This window comes from Somniosus microcephalus, chromosome 2, assembly GCF_052327205.1.
Source record: "Somniosus microcephalus isolate GS21.2 chromosome 2, FLI_Smic_1.0, whole genome shotgun sequence".
Lineage (NCBI taxonomy): Eukaryota > Metazoa > Chordata > Chondrichthyes > Squaliformes > Somniosidae > Somniosus > Somniosus microcephalus.
Window position 1 is genome coordinate 303,512,973 of NC_140988.1, and position 10,241 is coordinate 303,523,213.

Consider the following 10,241-nt stretch of genomic DNA (forward strand, 5'->3'; position numbering starts at 1 on the left):
CGCTTTTCTTTCTTTTCTGCAGAAAAGATATGGCGCTTCCCGCGCTTCCCCGCCGCTGCTGCCAATGACAACGCTGTTTCCCGCGGTTTCCGTTCTTTTTATTTATTTATTTACAGTTGGAGACTCGTTCCCGCCGGACTCTCTCTCTAGGTCTGAACGCCGACCTGCTTGCAGTGCCGGCCGTCTCCCGAGTGCTCCCTCCCCGTCTGTTACTGCTTGCCTCCGCTTTCGCTGCTTGGCCCAGCTGTAGAACCAGCCGCTGGAGCCCCAGCCTGACGCCCAGGAAGGATTATTGCAGTACCTGCCACCAGCTTGGCTAGCTGGTGAAACCACAGCTTTTTCTTTTTCTTGATTTTTCTTCAACTTTGGACGCCAGAGGAATCGATGTCCTTGAGGTGCTGCCGAATTGCAGGTAAGTCCGTTTCCAATTCATCGCCACTGTTGTGTCTGTGTGTTGATAGAGACACTGAAGACAGGAGTTGGTTTCATAGGTGTTTACTAAACAAAGTCTGGAGGGGAACTAACTGATACAACACAATATACAGGCTTATATAGCCTGAGTGGCCATTACCGGCATTACAGCACACATGGGGCTCTTAAAGGCACATACATTACAGGGGTCTGGGGTGTTTCAAAAAAAAGCATGGATAGCTCGAAATGGTGGTGCTACTTTGCTTTTAAAAAAAGTCCTGATTTAGAGCAAGCTACATTTCCAATAATTTAGATTGAAAATCACCACTACCCTCCTGGACTACACACAAACCAAGTGTTCTCCAGTTAGAATGTTTCCATCCAAAGGGGCTGACCCCAGACCTGCTGCGATTTGAGCTGGAGAAGTGCGGCTTTCTTATACACACTGGAATTCCTATAGACTCTGGGAACTGTGCTCGATCTTCCATAATATGCATTTCAGAATCGTCTAAGCAAATCATTTTTTTTAATGTACAAATTGGAAAGCTATTTTCACCACTTTGTATTACTGTTTAACCTTCCTTTTTAATTAATGGAGTGCAATTTCTTAATTATCTTGTCAGGAGGTATCCTCTTACACTGTGCAAACAGGCCCTGAGCCTGTTTGCACCAGCCGTAAAATTTTCATACGTGATTGCTGGGCAGTTGGTGGGCAATTAGCCCAACTCTGCGCCAGCAATTAGGATCTCAATGTTGGTGCGGATCATCTGTCAAGTTGAAACTTAACAGATCGCAAGTTCAGGATTTAGCATCTCAGAACGGCACCCTACCACATCTGAAGGGGGAGGGCCAACATTCAGAGGTCGTGGTTCACATTGGTACCAATGACATGGGTAGAAAGAGGGATGAGGTCCTGCAACAAGAATTTAGGGAGCTAGGTAGCAGATTAAAAAGCAGGACCTCAAAGGTTGTAATCTCTGGATTACTCCTGGTGCCACGTACTAGTGAGTATAGGAATAGGAGGATAGAGTAGATGAATGTGTGGCTAAAGAGTTGGTGCAGGAGGGAGGGCTTTAGTTTCCTGGATCACTGGGTCTGCTCCTGGGGAAGGTGGGACCTGTACAAGTTGGACAGGTTGCACCTGAACCGGAACGGGATCAACATCCTTGTGGGGAGGTTTGCTAGTACTGTTGGGGGGTTTAAACTAACTTGGCAGGGGGATGGGATACGGAGTGGAGCTATAGTAGGGGGTGATGCACAGCCAAATATAGAGGAAAAAACAAGTCAGCCTGGAAGGCAGAGCAAATATGTGACGGCACAAGGGAGTAGGGCAAGGCTGGATGGCAATTATTTTAATACAAGGAGTCTTGCGAGTAAGGCAGATGAATTGAAGGTGTTGATGAACACATGGGGGTATGATATTGTTGCTATCACAGAGACATGGTTGAGGGAGGGGCAGGACTGGCAGCTCAATATTCCGGAGTATAGAATCTTCAGGCGAGACAGAGGGAGGTGTAAAAGAGGAGGGGGTGTTGCAATATTAATCAAGGAGTCAATTACTGCTGTAAGGAGGGATGATATCTTAGCAGGTTCCTCTAATGAGAGCTTTTTGAGCGAGGATGTAGAAAGTCCTACAAGAGAGGGGGTGGTACTGGACCTAATTCTAGGGAATGTAGCCGGGCAAGTGGTAGAAGTGTCAGTAGGAGAGCATTTTGATGACAGTGACCATAATTCGGTGAGATTTAAGGTAGTCATGGAAAAGGACAAAGATGGACCGGAAATAAAGGTTCAATAACCAGGGGGCATAGTTTCAAGGTAAGGGGCAGGAGATTTAGAGGGGATTTGAGGAAAAACTTTTTCACCCGGATGTGGTTGGAATCTGGAACTCACTGCCTGAAAGGGTGGTAGAGGCATTTAGATGAGCACTTGAAATGCCATAGCATACAAGGCTATGGACCAAGTGCTAGAAAATGGGATTAGAATAGACAGGGCTTGATGGCCGGCACGGACACGATGGGCCGAAGGGCCTCTTTCTGTGCAGTATAACTCTATGGGGGAGAAATTCAGTAGGTTGCACCACCCGTTAGCGCCTTAAGAGGGCGCTAAGTGGGTCGCAAGCCAACTGGCGCCCGGGCGCAGCACTGCCCATGCCTCCCGCTAAATTCCGTGAGACGTTAGTGGTGGTGCTAACCGTTAGCACTGCGCCGCTGCCGATGACGTCATCGGTGTGCGCAGTGGCCCGGCCGCGATATTTGGCAGCGACCCCTGATTTACCGCCGGACGCTATGTACGACCAGTTCAGGGGGGCCTACCTGCGGCCGGGGAGGCACAAATTAAAGGCGAGGTGCCGGGCGGCCATCTTTGTTGTTGGCCGCCTGCCAGCACCTGCCTGCGCTCCCGTCCCCGGCCTCCTGAACGCCCCCCCCCCCCCGCGGAGTGCCAGCTGCATTCCAAGAGCCCGGCACTTCTCTTCGGTGCCGGGCTCTTTTGCCTGCACTCCCGATCCTCGGGGGCCTAGCTGGGCCCCAGATCGTGCTGCACAAGGCCCCTCCCCTTTAAGAAGGGGAGGAAGGCCTGCAATACTGCAGCACGTTGCACCATGATATTCAGTTGCAGCGCCCCAAGAGGGATGCGGGGCGCCTCCAGTAGCGCTGCGCTTCCCTTTGGGGCATAACCACTCAGTGGGCGGGCACGAATGTTTCCAGGGTGCTACTTTGAGCGCCCTGGCAAGGCTGGCGCCTCAAACAGGGCTATACTGAATTTCTCCCCCTATGACTCTATGACTATGACACTCTGAGAGGGGAAGCCAGTTCGGACTCGAGAAAATGGTCAGCTGAATTTTTTTTTAAGTTTATACTCCAGAATGACAGAATTGATTTCCATCACTCCTGAGACCATCACTATTTCCAGAACAGGACCTATGCCTGTTCTCATCAAACGTAGGTCTTGCTGGGCTATCAGGTGTGCTTATGGTGTAATTGCTAGGGTTGCCCCAGACATGCCCCCAAAGTGCTGCAACAATGGAAGTGGGACTAGCAGAAGGAGCATTTGCCCAGAGTGAAATTTGCTGGTCAGTGCAAAAAGAACAGAAACTCAGTGGAGCCAGGTTCCATCCCAAATTTTGGGTTTCCCACTCGAATTGTCCCCAAATTGCTCTCCCAGTATGCCAACTTCTGGACTCTTTGAAGCATTTTGGCAACAGTAAAGATTTGGGGACTGCCAAATGTGCACAGGGGCACTGCTGTAGTTTAGCTGCCTAAAACTATACAACATACCAGCACAGAGCATTATTAAAGCCTCTTGTCCAGCTAGGACTACCTTATCTGTTATCGGCTTGCAGCATTATCTGATGCTGAATGGGAAGGCCCCCAGTGACAAGTCTACTTCTCCAGGTCCCTGGATTAAGTGACCAGCCAGTCTGGCTCAATCAAGGGACCTGTGATGTGAATTATCGAGCCTGCCACAGAGGATTGACTCCCATGCCAATCTTCAATTGCCAGGTGTGTTACCTTGCAGCCAATTCACGCCTAAACAAACTCCACTTACTACTCCACCAAGGAGGACGGTCACTAGTTGGTCATTAGACATGACACATGTGGGTTGAGCTCTCATTGGTTGAGCAGCAGTGACATGATGAGCAGCAGCAGCAGGAAGCAGGGAACGAAAAATCAATCTTCAGATTTTGTCAACCTTATATCGGTATCCATTTTATAAATTGTAGAATGAGGGTGTGTAGAACACAGCATGCCACTGGCAATAGATTTCTGCAGTAATGCAATATATGCTACAGTATATAATGCTGGTAAGTTTTATTTTGATTCTATTTGATTCGGTACATTAAATGTGATGTTTAACCTAATTTTTCTATTTTTTCCAGTGCTGGAAACTACTGGTTTTGGATCCCTATTTTTGCCCCACTCCTTGGTTCTGTACTTGGTATTCTGGTATATCAGCTAATGATTGGAATACACCTCGAGCCCGAAAACCACAATTCACCCATTGGAGAAGAAAATGTAAAACTGTCTAATGTAAAATTAAGAGAAAGTTCCTGATATATTATAGATCGTGTGCAGAAGATTGCCAATTTAAGATTTGTGATATCCCATGTATTTTCTCATAGCAAATCACAAAATTTGAACCCTTTTGAATACTTGATATTTAACTTGATATTTTTGAAACACAGGCCTAGAAATTCAGTGCCCTTAGCGCCGATTTTGCGGCGCTAGAGGGCCTAGCGCTGCAATTGGCGCCGGTTCCTAAATTGCCTGGGGCCCTTCCGCGGCGGTAGACCGGTAGCGCTGCGCCGGCACCGATGACGTCATCGGTGTGCGCAGCGTCCCGGTTGCCGTGGTAACCCGGCCCCAAGCTGAAATTCAGTTGCGCCCGCCTCGCCCGTGGCAGGCGCAACTAAGACTCTGGCAACAGAGTCTTCCCCCAGTGTGCGCCGGCGCATAAAGGTGGAGCGGCGGCCGGCCGCGTTCCCGGCGGCCGCCTGCCCGCACCTCCCTTCCCGGACTCCTGCATTCCCCCCCCGCGGCCCTGATCAGTGTCTCATGCGAGCCCGGCACTTCCCCGAGGTGCCGGGCTCAGATGTCGGGTCAATCCGCCGGACAGTTGTCGGCTGCAGGCAGCTCCTCCTTAACAGGAGGAGGAGGCCTGCAGTTCCCCCGCCTGCCGCACCGCATCGGGTGCCGCAGCGGGGGATTAGCGCCGGGAAACCCAAGTTCACGCCCGTTTTGAGGCGCTAAAGGAGGGTTTTAGCGCCCGCCGCCGTCTGGGTCCGGCGCACCCGAATTTTCGTCGGGCGCTGCCGCATTACCGCTGGCGCAAACTTTCTGGCGCTACAGCCCTGGCAAGACCAGAACCCAATTTCTAGGCCACAGAATTTTAATATCTGCTGTAATAAAGTTTCTGTAGATTTCTAAGGCTATGTATGAAACACAGAAATGACCATGGACTTTGTCACACATACACATTTAGCTGTCACACTTAAACAAAAAAGTATAAAGAAGAAAGAAACCCAGTCATTTGCTGCCAAAATCTTCTGACTTGGGCAAGCACTTGCCAAAATCCGAACAAAAGTATCCTTTAATTGACAGCAGGGTTTGCCACGAGCAAATTAGACTGTAATTGACCCCAGGAGGTCCTGATTTATCAATTTTAGACTTTGTGCTGTCGAAAGGAGGCCCTAGTGACAAAAAACCTCTGTCTGAGCAGAACAATAAATAAAGACAGATTTTCCTCTATGGGCACCCACTGGTCAGTTGACAAGTGCGTTGTGCCTGTGAGAAAACAACTGCCCAAATTTATCTTTTCTGCAAACATTTCATTGGCCCGGGTGGACTCTAGGTGCAGGCCTGCCCCCTGCCCCCTGCCCCCTGCCTGGGCCTTGTGCATAAAAGAATTGGGAGGAAATTGGAGCACAGGTGCAGGCCTCTCAAGACCCCGAGTGCTAGAAATCTCGGGGGGGGGGGGGCGGAACATTAAAAATTTTTTTGACTTGACTCCACATCTTCAACCTGCCCCCAGGACCTCCAGTTGGTGGGGGTCTGGGGGAAGGTCATAGTAGCAGCTTATCATGGGCACCCATGCATGTACCATGAGAATGTTATGGGAGATCCACTAATCTGATTTTTTAAAATGTAGTTGAAAGCTATAGCCATAGAATTTAGATTTAACAGTCAAGGCTGTATTTCACACTGCTGTAAATAGCTGACCAGTGACTACGCATATACAATTGGTGTATCCTACAGTATAAAATCATTAGAGATGGTGCAATGAGCAATTTATTTACCAACAGCTAAAGAGTTGCAGCCTCCAGAACCTCTAATCTGGATTAAGTAAACTTGATATAATTTAAATACAGGTTGAAGCAGCCATCTTATTTTAGAACAGAACTTGCTGGAGATTACACTACGGCATCTTGGATGAGCTGCAGTTTCCTCCAGGTGAACATTGGCAGACTGAAGGCATCATCTTCGGCCCCCATCACAAACTCTGTACCCTTGCCAGCACCCCAGCCACTGCATTAGGTTGAACAAAAGGTTTGTTACCTCATCCTCTTATTCAACCCTGATCTAAGCTTCCAACTCCATATCCTCTCCATTTCAAAGACCTCCTACTTCCATCTCCGTAACATCACCCACCTACGCCCCTGCCTCAGTCCAACTGCGGATGAAACTCTCTTTCATGTCTTTGCCATCTTCAGACTCAACTATTTCAATGCTCACCTCTCCACTCTCCCATTCTCCACTTATTCAAAACTCTACTGTCCGTATCTTATCCCATACCAGGTCTTGCTCACACATCACTCTTGTCCTTGCTGACCTACATTGGTTCCCGGTCCTACAACTCCTCAAATTTAAAATTCTCAGCCATGTGTTTAAATTCCTTCATGACCTTTCCCCTATCATTGTAACTTACTCCTGCTCTACAATCACCCCCAGAACTCTCTGTTTCTCTAACTCTGGCCTCTTGTGCATTCCCCTTTCCCTTTGCCCCACCATTGGCTGTCGTGCATTCAGCTGTCTAAACTTCACTGTAAAGTAAAAGGAGCGGTGTTGCTACTTCCAGACTTGACATGACTCATTCAAACTGTCACCCCTGGAGGCAACATGACCATTGCACAAGCTTGCTTTTTCATTGGTCCAGTGTTGTGCTTCAAAGCTGCTTTTACAGTAGGTTGTGCTAAGACCTGAGCAGGGTGCTGGCTTCTGATGCCCAGCCAGCTTCAATCTAAAAGTAAACTTGCAGTAGACCCACTAGTCCCATTTTTACCAGGTCTTCCCAGCCGACAATCTTAGCAAATCCTGCCGAGTACTTTAAGATATCAGTTGGCTGCACAAAACCTGGGTGTCAGGATCTGGCCCTACTAAAATGGGTGTTAGTGCAATATAAAACAGCTCATAAATTGGCTATAAAATTGTGTAAAGATACATTTAAAGTCATTTAATTAGTGACTGCTTAAACCTGGGTTTTACTCGTGTTTATAAACAGAACTTGTTTTAAATCTGCTGTTAAGTTTTAGGTAATGGAATGTAAATACAGTAACGCTAGCTAATCTGGGGTTTTATTTTGGGGTTTTGATTTAATTAAAAATAGTTCATAAAACATCAGTGCTATAAACTGTAGTAGATAAATTAGTTTGGTATTTGAAAAGTACCAATTTATTGCCATTTTGTGTGTAGCACAAAGGAATTCCACATGACAAACATCTTGCACCATTTGTATTAACATGTAAATACAATCCAAGACAAACAGTATACAGTCCAGCATATAAAGGTGTCAGCAGAAAGTCACGCTGGATAATACCTAAAAGACAAGTCTCAGAAAGGATGTGGCTACTTGAGTAATGATAAATAAACCCTGCTGTTCTACACCTAAAGCAGATGCTCCATTTATAACAAATCCATGGATTTCTTTACGGCTGCCTTTGTGCTCCTTATAGACTGCTTTGTTCTGTTTACAAATGAAGATAAGTAAAACGATCAGAATTGACATTTTGTTTTGAATGACATTTAATAATGGCACACACAATGGTAACAAGTGTTTATATAAAAGTAATACATTGTAGGTTTTTACTATTTTTCTTAAGTAGATAAATTTCTGGCACACATGAAGTGTCAGAAAACATTTTAAGAACTGATATCCATCCTGAAACTGCTTGGATAATGATCATGGTTCACCATTAACATTAATCAGTGTTTAAAAAAGAAAGAAACACTTCTCAAAAGATTAGACTGGAACTATTAACCTGGTTTACATTTGATCTTCCAATATGAAGCCTTAGTCAGAGATCTTGATGCAATTACTTAATAACCTTATTCTACTGGAATACCATTTAGTTTAAAGTCCATGTGGATTTACATTTTTAGTTTACAAGTAAGAAACGATTGTGAAAACAGGACTAGCTCAGGTTCTGACTATTGTGACACTGAAGATTGCAATAGGGATGTCAATTCCACCACAATTTTACAACAAACAACTTTCTAAACAAAAATATCCATTCTGTAGTGGATGATCCCATTACAAGATCCTTGAAAACTTTATGCTATTGTTAAATCACAATGATCTGAGTCTATTTGGCACTGTTTTCAATATTGATTACAGCAGTATTGATTCAGTGTTGGCCTCAGTTATTTGTATATTTACTGGTAAGTTTATAAGTAAGTTTCGATGGGGTTTTAGAAATGTCATTGCATGTCTGACTTTGACTTCTACTGGGCTTGTTTCCTTTGAACCTCTTCCTCAAAGTTTTTATTAGTCCTGACTGACGCAGAAGCTGTTTGACATGGGAGCTGGTGTGACACCCAATAGTGAAAAAATCAAGTAATAATATGGTTCTCATGGTAACATAGCTTGCAAACCTTTGCCTGGAAATTGCACTGTGTGATATTGGTAATGAATGAATGTGTTAACGTCTTTGTTGCTAATACCACAAAGCCTGATTTCAGGCACTTGTTTGCTAAGGGGAGAGTGTCAGCGCAGTCATGAGCCATGACATTTTCGGGGTAATTTTACAGGTTTGAGTTTTTGAAGTGGAGCCGTCTATATCGGAAGCTTGGGTGTACATCCTCGTGGGTTTCCGTCCATTATAGATGGAAAATCATGTACCCAAGGTCCTGGTATATGCTCCTTTCGGGTGAGCCTCTACACATGAGGTACAAACCTGCAACATGATCCTTGTAGGTTAAGCTCACTGGTCCTCTGCTCCCAGTAGGGAGTCATGTTGGGGAGGTGCATGGGTAGAAGCAACAATACTGTATCCCTGATTCTCCAACCCACATTCCCATTGATCATTGCTCCCCACTAGGAGCACGGGCTTAGTGAATTTACTGTTATATTGAAGTGATGAGATGATGGGGTGAATTTCTGCCATTTATACGGTTTTTCCGGTGTTTTCCATGGCTCTTCCACCAAAGTTACAGTGGACGAGCGGCAGAACCTATGTAGAAATTCACCCTACCCCCGCCATGTACTTTGATGCTCTTACGGCAGTGCTTTCCGTTAAATGTTTGGCAGCTTTATTTTGATGAAGGCTGCACTCCTTCAAATAATCAGTTTCTTTTTACATTGATAAGAAAACGAGAAACTCTCTGCCACCAATATACCTTGTCCACACATAAGCTTAACTTCACTTATTCTAACAGGAAACGCACGCTTCCTTTTTTTTAAATGTTGCTGCTTTTGTTTGCTTATCGACCATGTATTTTAACCGAAAACATCTTTCAGTTTATATTTCAATAAAAGTTTGAAAAAAAAGCCTTTATGCTGGAGTTTTTAAAAGAGAACTGGCTGCGTTTTCAGCCTGGAGCCTTGTTAGTGGTTCAGAGAATTGGAGCTGGGTCCCTAATTTGCGGTCAGCGGCGAAGCAAAGGCGTTTGCCGCTGGCCCCGAAGAAAGCTGCCCACAAAGATCTCGCGATCTCTGTGGCGAGAAGTTTTCCTTTTTTGACGTGCAATTGAAATCAGTGTCGTGTAGTGGGAATCCCATAGCGTGATCTGCTGTAACGTCAACAAGCTGTCTAAGCAGCCAATCACAATGCAGAATTCTTACAGACCGGGAAGCAGGAAGTGAAGATGCTGCTTTTATTCTGACTTTTTAGAAATGTTACAGTGAATGAAACAAGGATTGAGGCTCGCACATGGGGAAAAGGTAAACCTGAAAAAAATGTGAACAAACTTTTAAAAGATATAAATTCTTTTAAAGTTTCTTAAAAATTGTAATTTTTATTATAATGGAGAAATTTGACACTCTAAAAAATAAAATTAGTTTTTCAGGGCCATAACATTTGTGTAGCAGTGTTAAAACCCCAGTTACACCTAATCCAA

The 10,241-nt window shown here is 45.5% G+C and overlaps 1 protein-coding gene across 1 annotated transcript in view; it reads left to right on the plus strand.

Annotated features, from left to right (window-relative positions):
- The window catches only part of LOC147123504 (aquaporin-3-like), a 57,827-nt gene extending 48,155 nt beyond the window's left edge, over nt 1–9,672 (plus strand). The window contains exon 6 of the mRNA XM_085973876.1: nt 4,289–9,672. Within this exon, the coding sequence (XP_085830002.1) occupies nt 4,289–4,463 (175 nt within the window). The 3' untranslated portion in view covers nt 4,464–9,672. The remainder of the gene's footprint in view (nt 1–4,288) is intronic.
- Nucleotides 9,673–10,241: the final 569 nt, after the last annotated feature.